Source organism: Magallana gigas, chromosome 9 (assembly GCF_963853765.1).
Source record: "Magallana gigas chromosome 9, xbMagGiga1.1, whole genome shotgun sequence".
NCBI lineage: Eukaryota > Metazoa > Mollusca > Bivalvia > Ostreida > Ostreidae > Magallana > Magallana gigas.
The window spans coordinates 44065159-44085115 of record NC_088861.1 but is presented as its reverse complement, the minus strand read 5'-3'; the positions used below and the strand labels follow the sequence as shown (position 1 = coordinate 44085115).

The window sequence follows — 19957 nt, the reverse complement described above, 5'->3', positions numbered from 1 at the left end:
CTGAACCTAATGTAATACTGTAATGTATTTTACTATATATAGGTAGCCTGAGCAAAGTATTAGGCGACCGAGGATCCAAAGTAATGTTTGCCAACCTCTTTGATGAACTAGCAGAACATTTCCCTAAAGATCAAATGATACGACTGCAAGATCTTATTTACAGTACGATAGTGTTATTTCATATGTTTATTGTATAATATTTGTTGATATTTGGTTGAAACAGAATAAATATAAAAGAATGCATTTTGCTATTTTAGATTCTAACAAAGTTGAAAATTGGAAATCTTTGAGGAAATTAGATCAAGCAACCTTTGCAAGAGATTGCTTCAGAGTTCTAAGGGACGAAGAATTGTTTACTTACGAAAATGTGATATTTGTCCAATACTTATTGAAAACAACACACTGTGAAGAACTTTATACACAATGCGTTGAATATGCAAAAACACAAAAAGCATTGTGTTTTTACGAAGCGCCAACAGGTAATCTTTATGAAAATCCAGTAGATATTACCAACTGTAAAGCGTTAATTCGTAATTTTTCACAACAGTCAGATAACGTTTACTTGCTATCTGTCTTTTTGAAGTTTCTAATAATTCAATCGAAACGCATTTGCTTTCTAAATACTCTTTACCTGCAAATTTCCAGCGTTTATCTACAAAGTATTCGTTCATCAGCGATATACAATCTTGTGACCACAAGCATATTGAAATATATATATATCTTTTTATAGAAAATGGATACAAAAATGTCAAGTTCCATGTTGGAGGCAACGTTTCCGATTATACCACAGATGATATTAAAAAAATTAAAGAAACTGTTGCTGTAATCCTAAAATGTACCGAAGACGATATTATAATGAGCGGAATATACCAAGCAACAAGTGTTTATGTTGTTATCTCTATAAAACAAGAATACAAAAGAAAACTAATATCAATGGTTACAAGTGACAAAGAAAAACTCATCGGACTGAACATCGACTATTTCATCGTAGATTTTAAAACTGTGTATTTAGGCATCTCAAAGGTAAAATATTTCTGGAATAAATTGTTTATTTGCTCTCTTCGAACTGACAAAATTATATCGACGTGCAAGAAAATTAGAGCGTTACTCTTTTCTGTAAACAGAATTGTCTCTGACAACCATTTCTAAAATAGTTCTGCAATTCTGAATAAAAAAGTATGCGTTATAACCCAAAGTATAAACAATAAGTCGAGGAAGGACCTAAAATTTTAAAAGGTGGCATACCGTATCTTAAATTCTAGCGTATAATAAATGTATGTATAGTGTTAAAAACATTTCTTTTTTTGCCCATTTCCCGACTCAATGCATTTGTTTTGAAATTTTATTGTACCTAAAGATGATGTTTAAAAAGAATTACAGAAAAATACATGTAAATATTAATGTTATGCTAAAGAAATGCATTTCAGTATTATCTTCTGTGTTCAAATTTTAGACATGTTTTATTTTATCAAAAATCTAAATATGCGTAAAAATGATGTGGTGTTTTGCATGCACTCAAAAACATCATTTAAATGAATGCTATAATTCATATGATGTTTTAAAAGTTTGATAATCATATTTTTTATGAGTACGATGCGGTTTTTTTTCGCTTTACTTTTTAACCATATTTACACAAATTCTTGTTTATTTGCTAAGTTTTAAAAAAAAATCTACCATCTGGTTCTTTTTAAGGACCATCTCAAAATACAGGTACATTTAGAATAGGAATATATATGAAATTGTCATTTTCCGCACTGCGAAGCAGAATATAAAAGTACTACGATAGCGATTTTCTTCAAATTTTAATATGTGATTAATATTATCATTTTCTTTCTTATATGTAAAAAAAATACTTAATTCTACTGTCGAGTTCTTAGTGTGTGTGGGGGGGGGGGGGTATATATATAGACTATAGGCTTGTTTGTGTATTATCATGTAAGGCTGATACATAATAATTTTATACCTTCCCTCTTTATGTTTTAGCCGAAAACATTTTTTTAACTAGCTTTAACACGATGCTGGACTCTGATTATTGTTTTATTAAGGTCTTCCGTTCCAACATTCCAACGGAAGACCTTACTATTATTTTGTTGGTTAAGATTATTAGGGTCTTCCGTTTCCAATGGAAGACCCTCTTGTTTTTCTTCGGTTTCTTTTTCTTATTATTTTATATTTCCTTCTTTCTGACTCCCGCTCGGCTTTATATCTCAAAAAGTTTTCATCTTAAAATGACATTTTCAGAGCTTTTGTAATGTTACCGTGCCTCAACGATGTTAAAGTTTCAGCATTTAAGTCACTTCTGTTCAAATTTGACGGCCATTTTTAATTTTAAAAAAGTGATTTTGTCTGGAGGAAATCTCCATAAACTTAAAAAATATCGCTTTGGAATTTTTTAAAATCAATTTTTGGTGAACTGGGGGGTTTAAAAATTGTATTCATCAATATTGCCCAAAACCGAAAGTAGGTCCAATTTTTGTAAATTTTCATTTTTTTAAAACAAAGAAAGGCAATACTACAGCGTTATAGAATTTGCTATGGTGAATTATTATCTGAAATCTGTTTTGAAATCGGACGATGCATTACAGAGATATTCGGGATTGAAAATCGATTTTTCCGGATATTTTGATTCCACGTTCTAGGTTTAAAAAATAGTGTAAAGTTCAAAGTGAAATGAGCTCGTATTACAAATTATTCGAATAAGTCTTACTTTGACACGTTTTTTTTGTTAAGTCGTTCTTGAAATCGTAAAGGTTTTTGTTAATTAGTACTCAGAATTATTCGATCTTTATTTTTTTTTGGTTTAAGTTACCCTTATTATTGGTTTAAGATATCTGCTTCTTACAGGAACATCTTGCTTTACTCTCGACATTCACGGAAGACCCACTCGTTGCTTTGGTTTTGTTATTTTTTTTCTTACTAGACGCGAACTTTTAGGCTTCTTATCGTACTCATATCTGAATGGATTTTGCTCAAATTTTCAGGGCTAATAGACTTCGCACAACACTATCTTAATAAATTCATAAATTTTGGAAGTCCTGTTCCGTTACAAAAAACGAGTTATTCCCCTTATTTAAAATGTTTAGGGTTTCCAGATAAAGGCTCCGAGACTATGATATCAGAGAATGGGAATCCAACAAAATTGAATAGCAGAGACATTGTAGTTGTGCATATCGGTTTTTGTTTATTGGATTACGTTTTTTATTTAGGAAAAGGTAGGGGGTAAAAAAAAACAGGATTCCAAAGAGTGCGAAAATTTAGACATATTTTCCTTTGTATCTTTTAAACGAAAAATATTTTGTTAAGACATGTAGAATAAAAGTTGTGCAAAGTATCGATGTCTTTCATTTGACACCATCTGACATAAAAAAGGGCTGGCCCCTTCATTTAAGGGCCAATAGCCCCTAAAAGATTTTGCTTAATAACTAAAAAATGATTCGGATTTCGATATGGCTGTCGCTGGAAAAGTTGTTTTTTGGGATCTCAGAAAGGTCGTTACATTGTTATTTTGTTAGTGATTTGTGTAATATGAGTGAAAAAATCTTTACATGTTAACATGTACCTGTTTTCATTTGGCAAGGTAACGAAAGTCTTTTTCAGAATACATGTTTTTTGTTAGAAGTTTAAGTCATCGTTGTTAAGTTCTCATAGTGCACAATCCTTAAAAACGGGAATCAGCAAACAAAACATTCTTTTTCATTTCTAGTAAAACACAAAATACGGATTTAAAAAGATCTATGCATTACATTTTAGTTATTAACTGCATGCATTTAAAATCTACCTTGAATCAGAGCTGTGTGTGTACCATTACATGGATTAAACGATATTGTGTGAATTAAGAAATCGTTCAGTTAATTAATAAAAGCAATGTAATTCTCAATTTAAAGCAATATCAGACATATATCAATTGTGAGTTTTATATATATATATATATATATATATATATATATATATATATATATATATATATATATATATATATATATATATATATATATTGATATATTTAGTCATTATACTGCAAACTTCTCAAATCCTCCTGGGTTCGGAGATGTGCGTGTGTGTGTGTGTGTTCATTGTACCTTTACCGTAATGTAATCTATCCTTCGCCCACGGCAAAGGAGATCAGCCACGGCTTCACTACCTAGTGTTAAGCGGTTATCTAATACTTAAGATCTGCATACGCACACTTACACGTATATGAACGTGTTAGAGTTTATATAGCCGTAAATACAAGAACTCTTTTAATTTTATGTTATGAAAGTTTGTACATCCTGTATTTATTTAATGAAATATTTGAGTTTATTTAAAAAGCTGTTCTGAAAATTAATAAAAGCGATCTTACTCCAAAACCGGAAACATCGTCAGGCATAAATTAATGGTTGGTTTGTAAGTCTAAAATATTTTAAAAACTGTAATGATTTTTTTAATCAACCAAAAACAAAAACAAAAAACAAAATAAAACAACAACACAATAAACAAAAAACAAAAACAAAAACACAAATATTAAAAATTTTAATGATGATCATCACTTGCACATGGCGAGGAGATTCGGCGCGAGTGGACACGTGATCTGCGGTAGGTTCGTGTTCTTCAATATGTACCTTATCACGCGTGCATGTTTCATATTTTGTACGGACACAACTATATTTTATTATGTTTTCAACTATTATATTGGTTTAAGATGAAAAGATAAATTTATTTTACTTGCACAGTTGATTAAGCATTAATTTATATGAGAGCGTACAAGGTAGTTTAAAAATCAAATAAAATTATAATTAAAGTTCCATGTTACATGTTTGCGGTAGGTGCTGGCACGATAAAAGAATGTCCTGGATTGAGGCATTCGATGATGATTTTAAAGAATATTCATATGAGATTTAAAAAAACATTTTTAGATTAGATTCTATCGGTCACATATTAATCACTACTATAGTTTTTCTACAACTCATTGTTGCCCCCCCCCCCCCTCCCCCCTCGCTGCCAAGTGCTCGGGCTGGAAATCATTTATGGTGACTTTTTCTTATGGGTAACATTTTCGCCTTAACGTGTTTCACTTTCCCACCCGTTTGTATATTCGGTCAGTCTGTGTTAATTCATTCGCCACGTCCGACTGAAAATCTTGTGCCGCTTCAGTGCACACAGCTCAGAACATATCTAGCCCCAGGTCATCAATTGTTACGTAATTGAGTAACAGTAGAATAGTGGTTTCACTACAGTGGTCAATTGTTAAACAATAAGACTATTATTCGAAGTCAATCATCTTCAAATTAAAAGTGTGAGATCGTAAACTGAGAATGTGGCTAATAAATTAACCTGTTAAACACGCTAAACTTCTATAGTAATGGACAGAATAATTTTTAGATGATAAATTTTGCATAAATTCTCTCGCTGATCTTAGATAGCTGATTATCATTTTAAATGTCCAAGTCAACTCCTATCATTAAATAATATCAGACGACATACGAACCTGTTGAAAAGTTCAGAGATGCCATAAAGTTTGATTTATTACCAAATTTTGACACGCAACAATTTCCAAACTTGCACATAGTCTTAAAAAAATTTAGAAAATTTTATATAAAGAGGTTATCTTAGAGAAAAGGTTAGGTGTTTTTTTTATGCGGGTTCGTTTTTTTTAAATAACATTTCTGACATGAATCAAGAGTACATGCCGTATATAACAATGCTTGCTACTCTTTTGAAAATTTAACTCGCCAATAAACATCTCATTGTTTAAAGAATTTTTTGAAACAATTACACAAACTGTGTTCGACAAATAATTTTCCTAAAACATTTTCTTCTTGTCTTTTTCAAAACACTTTTTTTATACAAGCTTTTAATCACAGCACGTTTTTTTTTTAACGAAAGCAGATCTAAAAGTTTAGTCATTAAAATCGTTTGACACCAAATCATATATATTTTCAACTTGTAGCAACAACAGAAGACCTACTCGTTGCTTTTCAACGAGCTCTGCTTTAGTTGATTAACTGTTGTTAAAAATTTGACCAGCACGTGGTATATAACATATGACGTTACACATATTTAAAATACGCTGGTATTAAAATAGTGTGGTAAGGAAAAAGGATCAAATGATGATTAAAGAATCTTTATTCTTAAATTACACAAGCATTTCAATAAGAAATTAAATTATTTAACAATATGAACGGCATAATTTTTAGCATCTATTAGACAACACTGCAAATAAAAGTAAAATACGAGTATCGTAGTAATGGTATTCTTAATATATATTTCCCACTTTTTGCAAAATTCCAAAGAAAAAAAAAGTTTTTATTATGAAATAAATGAATAATCAAAAGTTAAATTGTAAAAATGTTATTCAGAAAAGGACAGACAAGAACTTAAACACACGAAAGTTCAAAATATATTTCAAATTCATTTTTATGCCGACTTTACAATAGTACCTCTGTGAGGTGTAAAGTACGATTACCGAGGGTTAAGAGATACATGTATAATAGTTAATAACATTTTTAAAAACGTATAATCATCCAGGGTTTAGTAATATTTTGATAAAATGTAATATGGAATTGTAAAACGTATTATAAAAATGCAGGTATTTCATGGTGTCTGGAAAAACAAATGTGAAATCGAATTGAATAAAAATGTTATTTTCGTGTATAACATTCTGCAAAAGGATATCAGTATAAATATTTGTTACAATACTTATCTTAAATAGAATTTGATTATGGGTCAGGTGTATACCTCCGTAACGATGAGTGATTTCTTTTATTGATACAGACAATATAAGAAGACAATATACATGAATTAAGTTATTGTTTCAATTTAGCTATGAAAAGAAAAATAAATATTCACGGACTATTAATTTTTTTTATGAGGCAAACATTTTCTGAGAATTGATTGCAACTGGAGAGATGACGCGTGGGGATTATTATTATACTTAAAAAATATATGTTCTATTATCTGAGATTGTAATCATACCCTACGGTGTGTTTATGTTTTAAAGTTGGTCTCGTTTTGTTTTCTTTGTAACAAAAACAAATTAAAACAAAACAAAACACCCCCCCCCCCAAAAAAAAAAAATAAACTTCCCTAAAAAAACTTCTCTAAAAAACCCCCAAAGTTTAAAAATAGACAACCCATTCAAATTCATTTTGCTTTCAATAATTTAAATGCATTCAAGGTAATAAATCATTTACTGATATGTTTCAATTCTAGAAAACAAGTGTGCCTGAAACAAAAGAAATATTGAGTATAGACGAGGAGAAGAAAATGCGATTGGTAAGAAACAGTCATCAATATTTATCACACATACCAGTAGGTTACATGTAATACTTCAGATAAAAAATTAAACCCGGGTACATTGTATGACAAAGCAAATAAATTCCCAAACATCCTTACGGCAGAGTGTGTTTGGTGATGTGTGCTTTCTCAAAAGTATTTTAGTCTTCCTCCTTTCCTATTTAGAAGTTAAATATATACGAAAAAGGTTGTTCGGAAAGATTTAAAGGTTCTTCTGCCAGGAAGAAGCAATGCTGATTGTTTAGGCAGGATAATTGTTACTATTGGACACTAGCTACTTTTTATCATGTAGGTCACACAACATTGGTGTTACATATTTGCATACATCGGAGAACATGGTAACTGCATATCATTTCAGACAAAAAAAGTTACTTAAAAATCTGGGGGCTTAAAATTCCTTTCCTTTAGTTAGGTTGATGATGTACATGTAAAATCAAACTATTTCTTTCGTAAAAAACTAATATTTTAAGCAATGGCATTTCAGGACCATTGTCTAATTCCTGACCTAATGTATTTAATTTAATATTAACGAAACATTTGGGTCGGAACTATCATATTCTTGATCATGAAGGGGGCGATGCCTTTAGAATATACCATGGAAATATGTTCCTGTCTTTATTTATGAAATCTTAAATTCTCAGTTTTATATGTTTGCATTTTGAATATAACATACATCATGTTTGTTTGTTCGTTATATGAAGATGCTAATGAAGCCAATGTAAAACATCTTTTTATTGTTTTAATTTGACAGGTAACCCGTGTTCGCGAACTTTTCCACGGACAATTCAACAAACAGGAAATTATGCATCTCCTTGAAACTCATGGCTGGAACCAAAAAGAAGCAGTCAATTTTGTACTAAAAAGTGAGTTATTTTTAATTTATGATGTCATGAGATATGAATCATACTAAGCATATTATGCTCAGAATCGCCGTTAGTGGTTTTTTTTCTTTCATTGTCTCTTTCAAATTAATCAGATTTTGCAAATCTATATTCTTCAGGTGAGCCGCACGTTGTGAACTTGTTATTATGTGGAAAATCGGAAGTAAGTTGATCTATTCTATTCACATCACTTTTAAGTTTAAGTGACTTATTGATTTATTCATACATGTATAACTAATCACGCCAAAAATAAATATTTGCAAATGTATCATCCTGAAAAGATGAAAATCAAGGATATAGATCACTGTGTCCATTATAACTTTCAGAGAGATATCATTGGACTGCAAAGAAATGTTGAACTCCGTCTTAACGCTGAGAGAGACAACATTCCTAACCAAAAACGCCAGTTTGCTTGTGATGCATGTGATAACGTATGGTGGAGAAGGGTCCCTAGACACAAACCGGTAAAATCTGGCTAGATAATCAGACTAACGTAGCAAAAATGTTTAGTATAAATGTATTATTTTTAAAAACACAAACGTGTTTAATTCGAAATAAAACAAAAATAATCCTAAAAGTATTTTTATAACTTGATAGAAGCGGTTGTCTAATCAACGAAAATAAAATTGATGGCGATAAAGACTTAAAAAAGATTACGCACCTTTTCCTATTATTACACTTTTTATTCATACGATGATAGTTTGTGATCATTTTAAAAAAGTATTAAAGAAAAAATAAAGGCTGCATTTGACAAAAAACCAACGACTTTCGAAATGATAAATGAATGTTTATCAATTAAAAACTTGTCGATGCTTCTAAACCACTTAGCATTTCTTTGTTAAACAATTTTTTTGAGTAAATTTTTAAAGATGACATTTACATGACATGACATTTACTCAGAATAAAAAAATCCACTGATAATATCCATATAATAACTTTTGGACAAATAAGACACATGTAGGAAAAAGTATTAAAGAAAAAATAAAGGCTGCATTTGACAAAAAACTAACGACTTTCGAAATGATAAATGAATGTTTATCAATTAAAAACTTATCGATGCTTCTAAACCACTTAGCATTTCTTTTTTAAACGATTTTTTGAGTAAATTTTTAAGGATGACATTTACATGACATGACATTTACTCAGAATAAAAAAAAATCCACTGATGATATCCATATAATAACTTTTGGACAAATAAGACACATGTAGGAAAGGATGAAATAATTAATACAATGCCCCTACTTTTTTGCTAAAGGCCAATTATGCACATTCAGCATTGTAAATTTATCATTTAATGAGGTAATCAAATCTTCATTCAGCAATATTTATTTCTGAATAACATTAAAGAACCATTACATTGTGTGTATGTATTCTAAAAGGTATATTCAAATAGTAATTAAAATCATCATGTATATTTTTAAATAGTAATTAGAATCATCACGTGAAACAATACCGTTTCTATTTCAAACAACTCAAATTTCTTCTGGTTCATAAAATTTCTGCATGAAAAGTAACCCACTTTCATTCAAATATTTTTTAAAAAATGATATTAATAATCCCTTATAGATGAATTATGCATGTAAATTGCATCCTAAAAAATTTCAAATAAAAGAAATAGAAGCTATTTGATACGTCTTCTTCAGGCCACCCGGCTTGATTAAGTTTAATAGAAAATAATGGAATACATATTTTAAAAGTTAAAATCCCTATCGCGGGGATGTTAGGGAAGCATAAGGGCAATTTATCGTCTTATGTTGGCTTATATTCAAATTCGTGAAATAAAATTAATGTTTTGAATAAGATCAAAAACTGAGTACTATCTTTTTAGATAGATGTCAGTGCAATAAATCGGATAGTACATTGCTGCCTCATTAATGCATTATCATGTGACAACTATGAATAGCTTATGTATATTCATTTATATAAAATGAGATAAAACAATACTACCGCGCGGTTTCTATAATTAAAAAAACATACCAAGTGAAGGCAAAACATATTTTTTTCATCAAAGTGCGTTGATTTGGTCACAAAATTAACGCACTTTGAATTTTTTTTTCAAAGTGCATAATTTTCAAAGTGTGTTGTACATGTAACACACCATAGACTTTCTTTATGTCTTAGTTTGTTTAACACTAGAAGTATTTTAACTGTTTTAATTACATTATAATTGTTACACTTGGTTAAAATGATCGTCCAGTTAAGCGTGTTTGTGTAGCTGATATGGCAGATCATTATACATTATACATTATCCACAGCTAAGAATTACTTATTAAGGTCTTCCGTTTCCAACGGAAGACCTTTCTATTATTGTGCGGGTTAAGATTTTTTAGGGTCTTCCGTTTTCCAACGGAAGACCCTTTTGTTTTTCTTCGGTTTCTTTTTATTATTATTATACTTTTTCTTTTTTTTCTGACTCCTTTTTTGCCTCATAACTCAAAAAGTTTTAAACTGATTTCAATGAAACTTTCAGAGATATTAGCACGTTGGCGTCCCTCAAAGATGATAAAGTTTTAAAGACAACGTCACTTCCATTTTGACGTTACGTCATTTATAAAATTTTATAAAAGTCATTTTGTCCGGGACTTTTCTCAAAAATGCTTGAAGATACGGGCTTGAAATTTTTAACGATTTTACATTTGTCATTTTACTTATGTAATTAGGCCGAGAAATGAAAATCTGTCACTTCCGGTGGAAACCGGAAGTGATTCAAATTTTTCGAAAAATTAAATTTTTTGATCAAATGAAAAAAATGTATGTATTTTGTAGAGCTTAATAATCTGAATCTAACACTGGAATCTGTTTGAAAATCGGACGATGCATTACAGAGATATCGGGGTTTAAAAATTGATTTTTCCGGAAATTTTGATTCCGCGTCCTTGGTTTAAAAAATAGCATAATGTTTATCGTAAAGTTAACTCGTACCAAAAATAATTGTTAAGTCGTACTTAAACACATTCGGATTTTTTTTGTTAAGTCGTTCTTGAAATCAAAAAGGTTTTTGTTAATTCGTACTTTAAATCATTCGGATTTTGTTAAGTCGTACCAGGAATTATTCGATTTTTTTATCTTTTTATTTTACTTACTCTTGTTATTGGTTTCTGAGCTCTGCTTCTTACAGAAACTTCCAGCTTTACTTCTGACATTTACGGAAGACCCACTCGTTGCTTTGCAACGAGCTTTGCTCTAGTCTTATTTTTCTTTTTCTTTTTTGTTTCCTAGACGCGAACTTTGAGGCTTCATATCTTCCTCATTTCTGAACGGTTTTTGCTCAAATTTTCAGGGCTAATGTACTTTACAAAACACTATCTTAAGCAATTCATAAAATTTATAATTCCCTTTCCGTTAAAGAGTTATTCCCCTTTTAATTTTTTTTAGGGCCTTTTGTTTCCAGACAAAGGCTCCGAGACTATGATAGCAGGGAATGGGAATCCAACGAATTTGAATAACAGACACATTGTAGTTGTGCACATCTGTTTTTGTTTTTAGATTACGTTTTTTTATTTAGGAGAGGGTAGGGGGTCAAAAAACAGGATTCAAAAAAGTGCAAAAATTTAGACATGTTTTCCTTTATATCTTTTAAACGAAAAATATTTTGTTAAGACATGTAGAATAAAAGTTGTGCAAAATATCAAGGGCTTTCATTTGACACCAATAAAAAAGGGCTGGCCCCTGAAATTAAGGGCCAATGGCTCCTAAAAGTGTTTGCTTAATAACTCAAAAACGGTTAGGATTTCGATATGGCTGTCGCTGGAAAAGTTGTTTGTTGGGATCTCATAAAGGTCGTTACAATGTTATTTTGTATGAGATTTGTGTAATATGAGTGTAAAAAGCTTTACATGTTAACATGTACATGTTTTCATTTGACAAGTTAACGAAAGTCTTTGCGCGTACAACTGGCATAAAGTTACCGCCGAAAGTATGCTGGTTTATACAAACGGCATTAATTCATAAGAATTCTTTTTTTTAGAATACGTGCTTTATTTTAGGAGTTTAAGTCATTGTTGTTCTTAAGTTCTTATAATGCACAATCCTTAAAAACGGTATTTGGAAAACAAATCATTGTTTTTCTTTTCTAGTAAACCACAAAATATGGAATTAAAGAAAATCTATGCATTACATTTTAGTCATTAACTCCATGCATTTATAAAATCTACCTTGAATCAGAGCTGTGTGTGTGTGCCATTACGTAAGCTCTCCTTCGCCCGCGGCCGAGAATATCGGTCAGCATTGTCGCGGCTGGACTACCTAGCGGTCAGCGGTTATCTAATACACGAGAGTTGCGTCTCTCATAAAAGAGTTTATTTATCCGCAAACTCAAGAATTGTTTTCGTTTTGATTACACATATTTTTTTATGGATTAAACGATTGGGTTTCAATTAAAAAATCGTTCAGTTAATTAATAAAGGAATGTCATTTTCAATCTAAAGCAATAATAAACATAGATCAATTGCGGGTTTTAAGTTTAAAATAAAGAACTTCTATTTGATAGAGTAAGGTCATTATACTGCAATCTTTTCAAAGCTTCCTGGGTTCTGAGCTGTGCGAGTCTGTGCGTTGTACCTTTACGTAATCTATCGTTCGCCCACGGCCGAGGATCTCAGCCACGGCTGCACTACATAGCGGTTATTTAATACACAAGATTCGCACACCGAGACGCACACTTCCATGCACATGAACGTGTTTGAGTTTATATAGCCGTAAATACAAAAACTGTTTTAATTTTATGTTACCAAAGTTTGTCCATTTTGTATTTATTTAATTAAATTTGAGTGTAAATGAATATTAATGAACGATATTACTCCAAATCGGAAACATCGTCAGACACAAATTAATGGTTGGTTTGTTAATGTAAAATATTTTATAAACTGTACTAATAATGCTTTAAATCAACAACAACAACAACAACACCTAAATATTAAACATTTAAATGATGATCACCCATCGCACATGGCTGAGGAGATCCGGCGCGAGTGGACAAGTGATCCGCGGTCGGTTCGTGATCTTCTGCATGTACCTTATCACGCGTTCATGTTTCATATTTTGCACGGACACAACTATATTTCGTTATGTTTTCAACTATTACATTGGTTTAAGGTGAAAAGATAGATTTATTTTACTTGTACAGTTGATTAAGCATTGATGTATACGACAGCGTACAAGGTAGTTTAAAAATCAAATCAAATTATAATCAAAGTTCCATGTTACATGTTTGCGGTAGGCGCTAGCACGATAAAAGAATGTCCTGAGTTGAGGCATTCGATGATTATTTAAAAAGAATATTCACATGAGTTTTAAGCAACTTTAGATTAGATTCTATCTGTCACATATTAACGGCATACTCTAAAACCTGGCCTGGCCTGGCTTGGCCCCATTGGCCTGGCCTGGCCTCAAAGTTGGCCTGGCCTCATTTTTGGCCTCAAAATTGGCCTGGCCCCAAATTTTGGCCTGGCCTCAAAAATTGGCCTGGCCTCTAAATTGGCCTCTTCAAAAATTTTTGGCCTCAAATTTTGAAATTTCTTTTTTTTCTCATTTTCTTAGACTAAAATTGAATTTTTATTGATTTCTTTCAGAATTGAATATTCTTAAGGAATAATCATATGAAAATATATATATGACAAGATGACCGATTTTTCAAGTTGAATTACTTTAATCCATGTCTAATCACACAAAAAATACCTATGACATGCATGCACAGCACTGCTCCTACTATAAGAAATAGATTTTCCCAATACTAAAGCAATTAAGTTGTCACTCCCATCTCCCATTTAAAATTTAAACATCATTTTAAGAGACTGACCTGATTGATATCCAAAACATTTGTAAACTGGTACATAGCATTAAATTGTTATCACTGTGTAATGCACTTTAAAATCTGCTGTTTGTTTATATTACCTGTCAACACCAATCAAGCCCAAATTTCCCTCCCCAGCAGAAATTTAATATCAACCTTTTCTGTCCTTAATCTGCTACATTTGGGTCAGATTCATTGCCTATCCTGCCGTTTAACATTTCACATGTCTAATTTAATTAATGGCATTTGTGAACGACTGCAACATTGCATCCCTCGATAGCTTGACCCGGTGATGTTCATTAATTCATCACCTCCTGATTATAGAGTAGAGTTTCCTGTATGTGTTGCTTGTATACTTAGGAAATAATTGTTCTCCTATGGGGAATTGTCATCATCGGAATTTGAACAAAGCAGAACATTTTGTGATTTTTGATAGAATAAACAAATATTGGCCTCTTCCATTACTTTTTTCTCAAACAAGTCGTTGGTAAAAGAAGAGTTGCATAGTGTCTAATCCTGAGAGCAGTTTGATCTAAATACATTGCAAAAACATGCCATCGTTATACAATTGCAGGGCAAAATCACATTCTTAAGTTCTTAAGAATTTAAATCATACCGAAAAAAAATCTGTTAGAATTGATTACTCAACATACTTTTAGTCATAGATATACATTGTTAGTACTATATTTTCAATTGTAACTATTATTTTTGATACATTATCACTTTAAGACACTATAGGCACCAAAAGTGATGTTAAATGTGCATTGAAAATAAATCAATAAAACATCAATAAAAACGTCAAATATGTAAAGAAAATATAAAAATAAATTTGAGGCCAAAAATTTTTGTAGAGGTCAAATTTGAGGCCAGGCCAATTTTTGAGGCCAGGCCAAAATTTGGGGCCAGGCCAATTTTGAGGCCAAAAGTGAGGCCAGGCCAACTTTGAGGCCAGGCCAGGCCAATGGGGCCAAGCCAGGCCAGGCCAGGTTTTAGAGTATGCCCATATTAACCACTTCTGTAGTTTTTCTACATGTTCGTTTCATTGTGGAAGCAAACTCATTGCTTCCCCCCCCCGCCCCCCTCCTCCTCCTCCCGCCCCGCTGACAGGAGCTCGCGCTGTATTTTTGTTTTTTTGATTGGCGAAACGACATCAAGATCTGTCGAAAATCATTTTTGGTGGCTTCTTCCTATGTGTAACATTTTGTTTCACTTTCCCACCCGTTTGTTTATTCGGTCAGTCTGTGTTAATTCAATCGCCACGTGCGACCGAGAATCTTGTGTCGCTTCAGCGCACACAGTTCAGAACATATATAGCCCTGGGTCATCAATTGTTATGTTAATTGAGTAACAATTGGAATGGTGCTTTTACTACATAAAATAATAAATAAAAAAAAATCATCCAGAAAAAATGTTACCGTAACTCAATAGTCAATACCAAAAATAAAATCCGTATGAATACAAACTGAAATCGGGTTTTCAGTATTCGGCGGGATTTGATATTTGTTCTAACATTAGTATTTTAATTGGTTTCAGAGAATACGATGTAAAAATACAAACAGTAAATAAATCTGATGTTATTTACATTGAAACTGTGGAAAAATATTTAAAATTAAATTAGTCACATTCGTTAGATGTTATACAAACATCCGATAATTTTTTCCTATGTCGTATCATTCGCGTAAATAAATATGTTCTGTACATATTCATGTACCTCAGAAAAAATTCAAATGATTAAAACAAAAAAGAAAGTTGTAATTACTATTTCGGATTTTTTTTTCCAAAGTAATATAACATTGTATTGAAAAGAACAAGAAATAAAAATGATTTAAATTTTTGATTCAATCTTCGTATATATTACCGGCGCTCCTTACATGTACATGTATTACGGCGTATAGTGTATAGATTATCATGATCTATTTGAATTAAGTACCATACGTAAAGATTCCAATAATAATTAATTGCATAACTGTGTACATTGTAGGCCAATTCCTGTGCGTTAATTACTTCTAAGACCTCTTGTTTTCCGTTAACAGTGGTTTAAATAATTAAAATAATTACTTGTAAAAATATCTATAATCGGGATTCCAAAGGACTTACTTCCCGCAATTCCTAGAAATGATCAGTATGTTTTCTTTCTATGTTTACATTTAATTTTGTTCAAATAATTAATAAATTTTCTATCATTTAAATTGTGTGCTTCAACAAATACTGATTCCGATAACCTTGAAGTCATTAATTTTTCCATTGGCTATTGACAAAAAAAGAGACGCTTGACCATCCAATGAAAACAAATACACAGAGTTTGATTGACAGGTTCAGCCAGGTGCAGGTCTCACCCGATATCCAAGGTTATGTGTGCCGCTTATACAAAGCCGAATGGTCTTAGTAAGAGTTATCGATGTAAATAAATATAAAAAAATACAAGCTTATCAAAACATGCTCGTGTAAGTTAAAGTTGATTAACTAAAGGCTTGTTCCAACAGAAATCATGTTTTGCTAATTGTATTTAATATTTTTTATGTATAGCGAATTTTAATATTGTACAGTCATTTTACCGGTAACGAATCAGTATGCGGTTTCGTCGTGCATGCAACTATTATTATCGGAATTCCAAATGGTTTTATTTTATGTTTAAATCGCGTTTCTTTGTCCTTCTAAACTGTAGTATCAAACTTCCGAAAATATAAAGGAAGTAATTTCAACACCCCCTCCATTTTCCTAGTTTCGAATTCGTTTCCCAGTATCGAATTAAGCGCCCTTTATCACCTCTGACCGAATATTTTGAGGCGAATTAATTTCAAAAATTACTAGAGGTACATGTTAATGGACTTATATATGAAGAATGAAAAACAATTGTGGGAATATGTCTTTTAAACAAATAATATGATCGTTATTTTTATCATACCGTTTTCCCGTCAAATTAAAACTGGACTTGAACAGTTTTCATTTGCGTTACTTTGTAATATTGAATTTTCATAAAAACACTTTATAATAGTAATTGATGATAAGTAGTTGCCATTTTCCTTTGTTTTTCCCGTATATCTATCAATATATGCAGCCAAATAATACTTCTGTCGCAATGAACCGAAACCAGGAAAACTACACGTGGTTCTATTTGAAGTCGTAATTTCATTCAAAGCTCCATTATTATTTGATATGATGCATTAACTTTTGAAATGAATTATATTTACTTATTATCCACTAAATAGGGATCAATAACAAACTTATTTTCATAGTTAGGTTTAATTGTTTTCACACTTTCGTTTTTTCTGCTTTGATCTTCCGGCAGCTCATATCTGGGTCACATTTTTAATTTGTAAACAATTCGGTAAATAATCGTGCAAATGGCAAACAACTTAATTTAAACATATTTTATTGAGTAATCAAATGGATTAGGCAACAGGCAAAGCCTATATAAATCCTCTCCAAAATACAAAGTGGCAAACAACTTTGCACTGATAGAATATTTATTTTTGTTTTATAATTACCTAGCTAGGATTTTTTAAAACCTCAACTTCGTCTTCCACTAGTAATTTTTCTAAATATTATTCGATACTGGCAAATATTCGTTACCGGTAAAACGACTGGACCAGTACTGAAACATCGTATAAAAACGTTATATATACATGTACTCTGTAACTAGTCGTCTTTTAATACATATATACCTTTCTTTTGTTTGTTAAAAATAAATTCAATTTTGTAAAAAGATAAGTATATCATTTCCTCTAGATTTTTTTTCATGTAAATACCTACAAAAGAGTTTTGCCAATTACAAACAGTTTAAAGTACATGTAATGTAAAACACGGGCGCCATTTTGAAACAAATTGTCAGAGAGTTCCGAATGAAATCTGATGAACGTTTCACATAGTTCTCGCACGCTTTGTCCGAAACTCTGCACACTTTGCCCGAAACGCTAAACGGTTTACACGAAACGCTTCACGATTCACACGAAACGCTAAACGGTTAACACGAAACGTTTCTTGCACGTAAGTCGCACGCTTTTTTGGTATAGTAGTACGTTTCAGGGTCTGTAAATTTGTCAGCACGCAACAATTCTAAATTGTACATTGTTTTTAAAAATTAAGAAATATTTAAATAAAGAAATTATCTTAGAGAAAAGGTTACGTGTTTTGTAAACAGGTTCGGTTTTTAAAAAAAAACCACAATTCCTGACATGACCGATGAGTACATACTGTTTACAACAATGCTTGCTACCCTCTGAAAATTTAACTCGCCATTAAATATCTCATTTTTTAAATAATGTTTGTTACGATTACATAAACTGTGTGCGACAAATAGTTTTCCTAAAACATTTTCTTATTTTCTTTTCCAATACACGATTTATATACAGGCTTTCAATCACAAAACGTTTTTATAACAAAAGCAGAACTGAAAGTTTAGTAATTATAATCGTTTGACACCACATCACATATATTTTCAACTCGCAGCAACAACGGAAGACCTACTCGTGGCTTTGCCACGAGCTCTGCTCTAGTTTTTAAACATTATTATAATATATGTTTTCAAATGCCATTTATGCATACTAACTTTAAATCGGACTAAAGAAATGTGTAACATTTGTCAACAGGTTTCAAAATGTGACAGGTGCCACCGAATATTTGATCCGATCCCTGAGGATGAGGAATATGGATGAGCTACTTTTCGCTGTGACTGTGGAATCGAATTCAGGCAATATAATTTTTAAAGTTGTCAAATACCATTTCAATATTATTGTTCAATCAATTAGCTTGGAAATGAAAAATAAAACTAAATGAAATTAAATATCATGGCTATTTTTTATTTATATAGTGGATATGGTCAAGTCAATATTACAAGAAGCGAATGCTACAACTGTCATTCAATGGCTCTAGCTGTTTCTATTCGTCCACCGGAACGTAGGAAATATCGAAGGACCCGAAGTTTTCACGGCTGGAGTTCATTTGAAAGTTCAGAATGGGACACCGGATCTGAACCGAGGTGTCAAATTACAAAACATCAGAAGAATATAGTGAAACGACTAGAGAGTGGTTTTGAATTGGATCACATGCCTACATATAAGGAATACCATGGCCCAGTCAGTGTAAATGATATTAATGAAGGTAAGAGTTTTCCTTGAATTATTTCAAAATATCTACTAGCTCCTGTTATACAGATAGATATGTAGATGTGTAACTCTGATCATCCTTAAAAGAAGTGAGTTTTTTTCACTATTTAGCGATCAGGAGCTCGTTCTAAAAGTCACTAATCCACTCTTTATGATGTATGTGTGTTTCAAATATTTCAGAATACATTCCAAGTACCACGGGAGACAGACACTCAAGTCAAGCTAGCGGAAAGAGACGTGTGATTGTACCAAGCCTTCTCCATGGTAGTTCCAGTACCTCAGTTGACTGTTTTATGCTGAATGATGATTAAGTAGACTCCGATCCATCAAAAAAACAATTGAGCGATAATTTCGAGGCTTCGTTTACTCAAGTTTCATCAGAAAACCACTTTAGCAATGAATTCGAGAATACTTTTCCTCAAGATTTGTTCATAACACTACTAAAATGTTGCAAAAAATATGTTGCAAAAAAAGGAGCTAGCGTCTTCAAAAGCAGATGTATATTTTGCAGGACAAATAATCAGCTCTGACAGTTAAAAGAAAGGGTTGGCAGGCAGACTGAACAGCATCAACATTTTCAAACTTAATGAAGTTGCATTTGTTTTGTGGACTTTTCGTTAGTAAAAATTATATAAAAGAATAGCAATAACTTTTAGTGTATAACTATAGTACAATAAGCAGGAAACAGTTAATGTTGGCAAATACAAGACAGTTCTGGGCGTGTTAGCGCCAAGTGAGGGAATGGAACTGCCGAATTGGGCAATACTCGAGACATCTTATGAACTGTTTTCTTTTGATGATCATTCTACTTTATACTCACGTTGTATTAACTGCATCAGAAAAAATGTTGAATTTTTGTTTTCGTGTTATTACAAGCTGCCAGAAGGCGGTCCGTTATTTGATAT

At 31.7% G+C, this 19957-nt stretch overlaps 1 protein-coding gene across 1 annotated transcript; it reads left to right on the top strand.

The window, feature by feature from the left end:
• The first annotated feature begins 256 nt into the window (after positions 1–256).
• LOC136271409 (shiftless antiviral inhibitor of ribosomal frameshifting protein homolog) lies at positions 257–18644 on the top strand. The gene is made up of 7 exons (XM_066071414.1): positions 257–479; positions 731–1023; positions 7192–7254; positions 8027–8138; positions 8276–8319; positions 8483–8620; positions 18537–18644. The coding sequence occupies exons 2-7, from the start codon at positions 856–858 to the stop codon at positions 18600–18602; spliced, it is 591 nt and encodes a 196-aa protein (XP_065927486.1). The 5' UTR covers positions 257–479; positions 731–855; the 3' UTR covers positions 18603–18644.
• Positions 18645–19957: the final 1313 nt, after the last annotated feature.

Bases quoted from the DNA above. Each gene is read 5' to 3' on its own strand.
- LOC136271409 (XM_066071414.1), top strand. From the start codon at position 856: ATGAGCGGAATATACCAAGCAACAAGTGTTTATGTTGTTATCTCTATA. The intron at 1,024-7,191 runs GTAAAATATTTC...TTTCAATTCTAG, and splicing joins TGTATTTAGGCATCTCAAAG to AAAACAAGTGTGCCTGAAAC. The intron at 8,621-18,536 runs GTAAAATCTGGC...ATTTGTCAACAG, and splicing joins GGGTCCCTAGACACAAACCG to GTTTCAAAATGTGACAGGTG.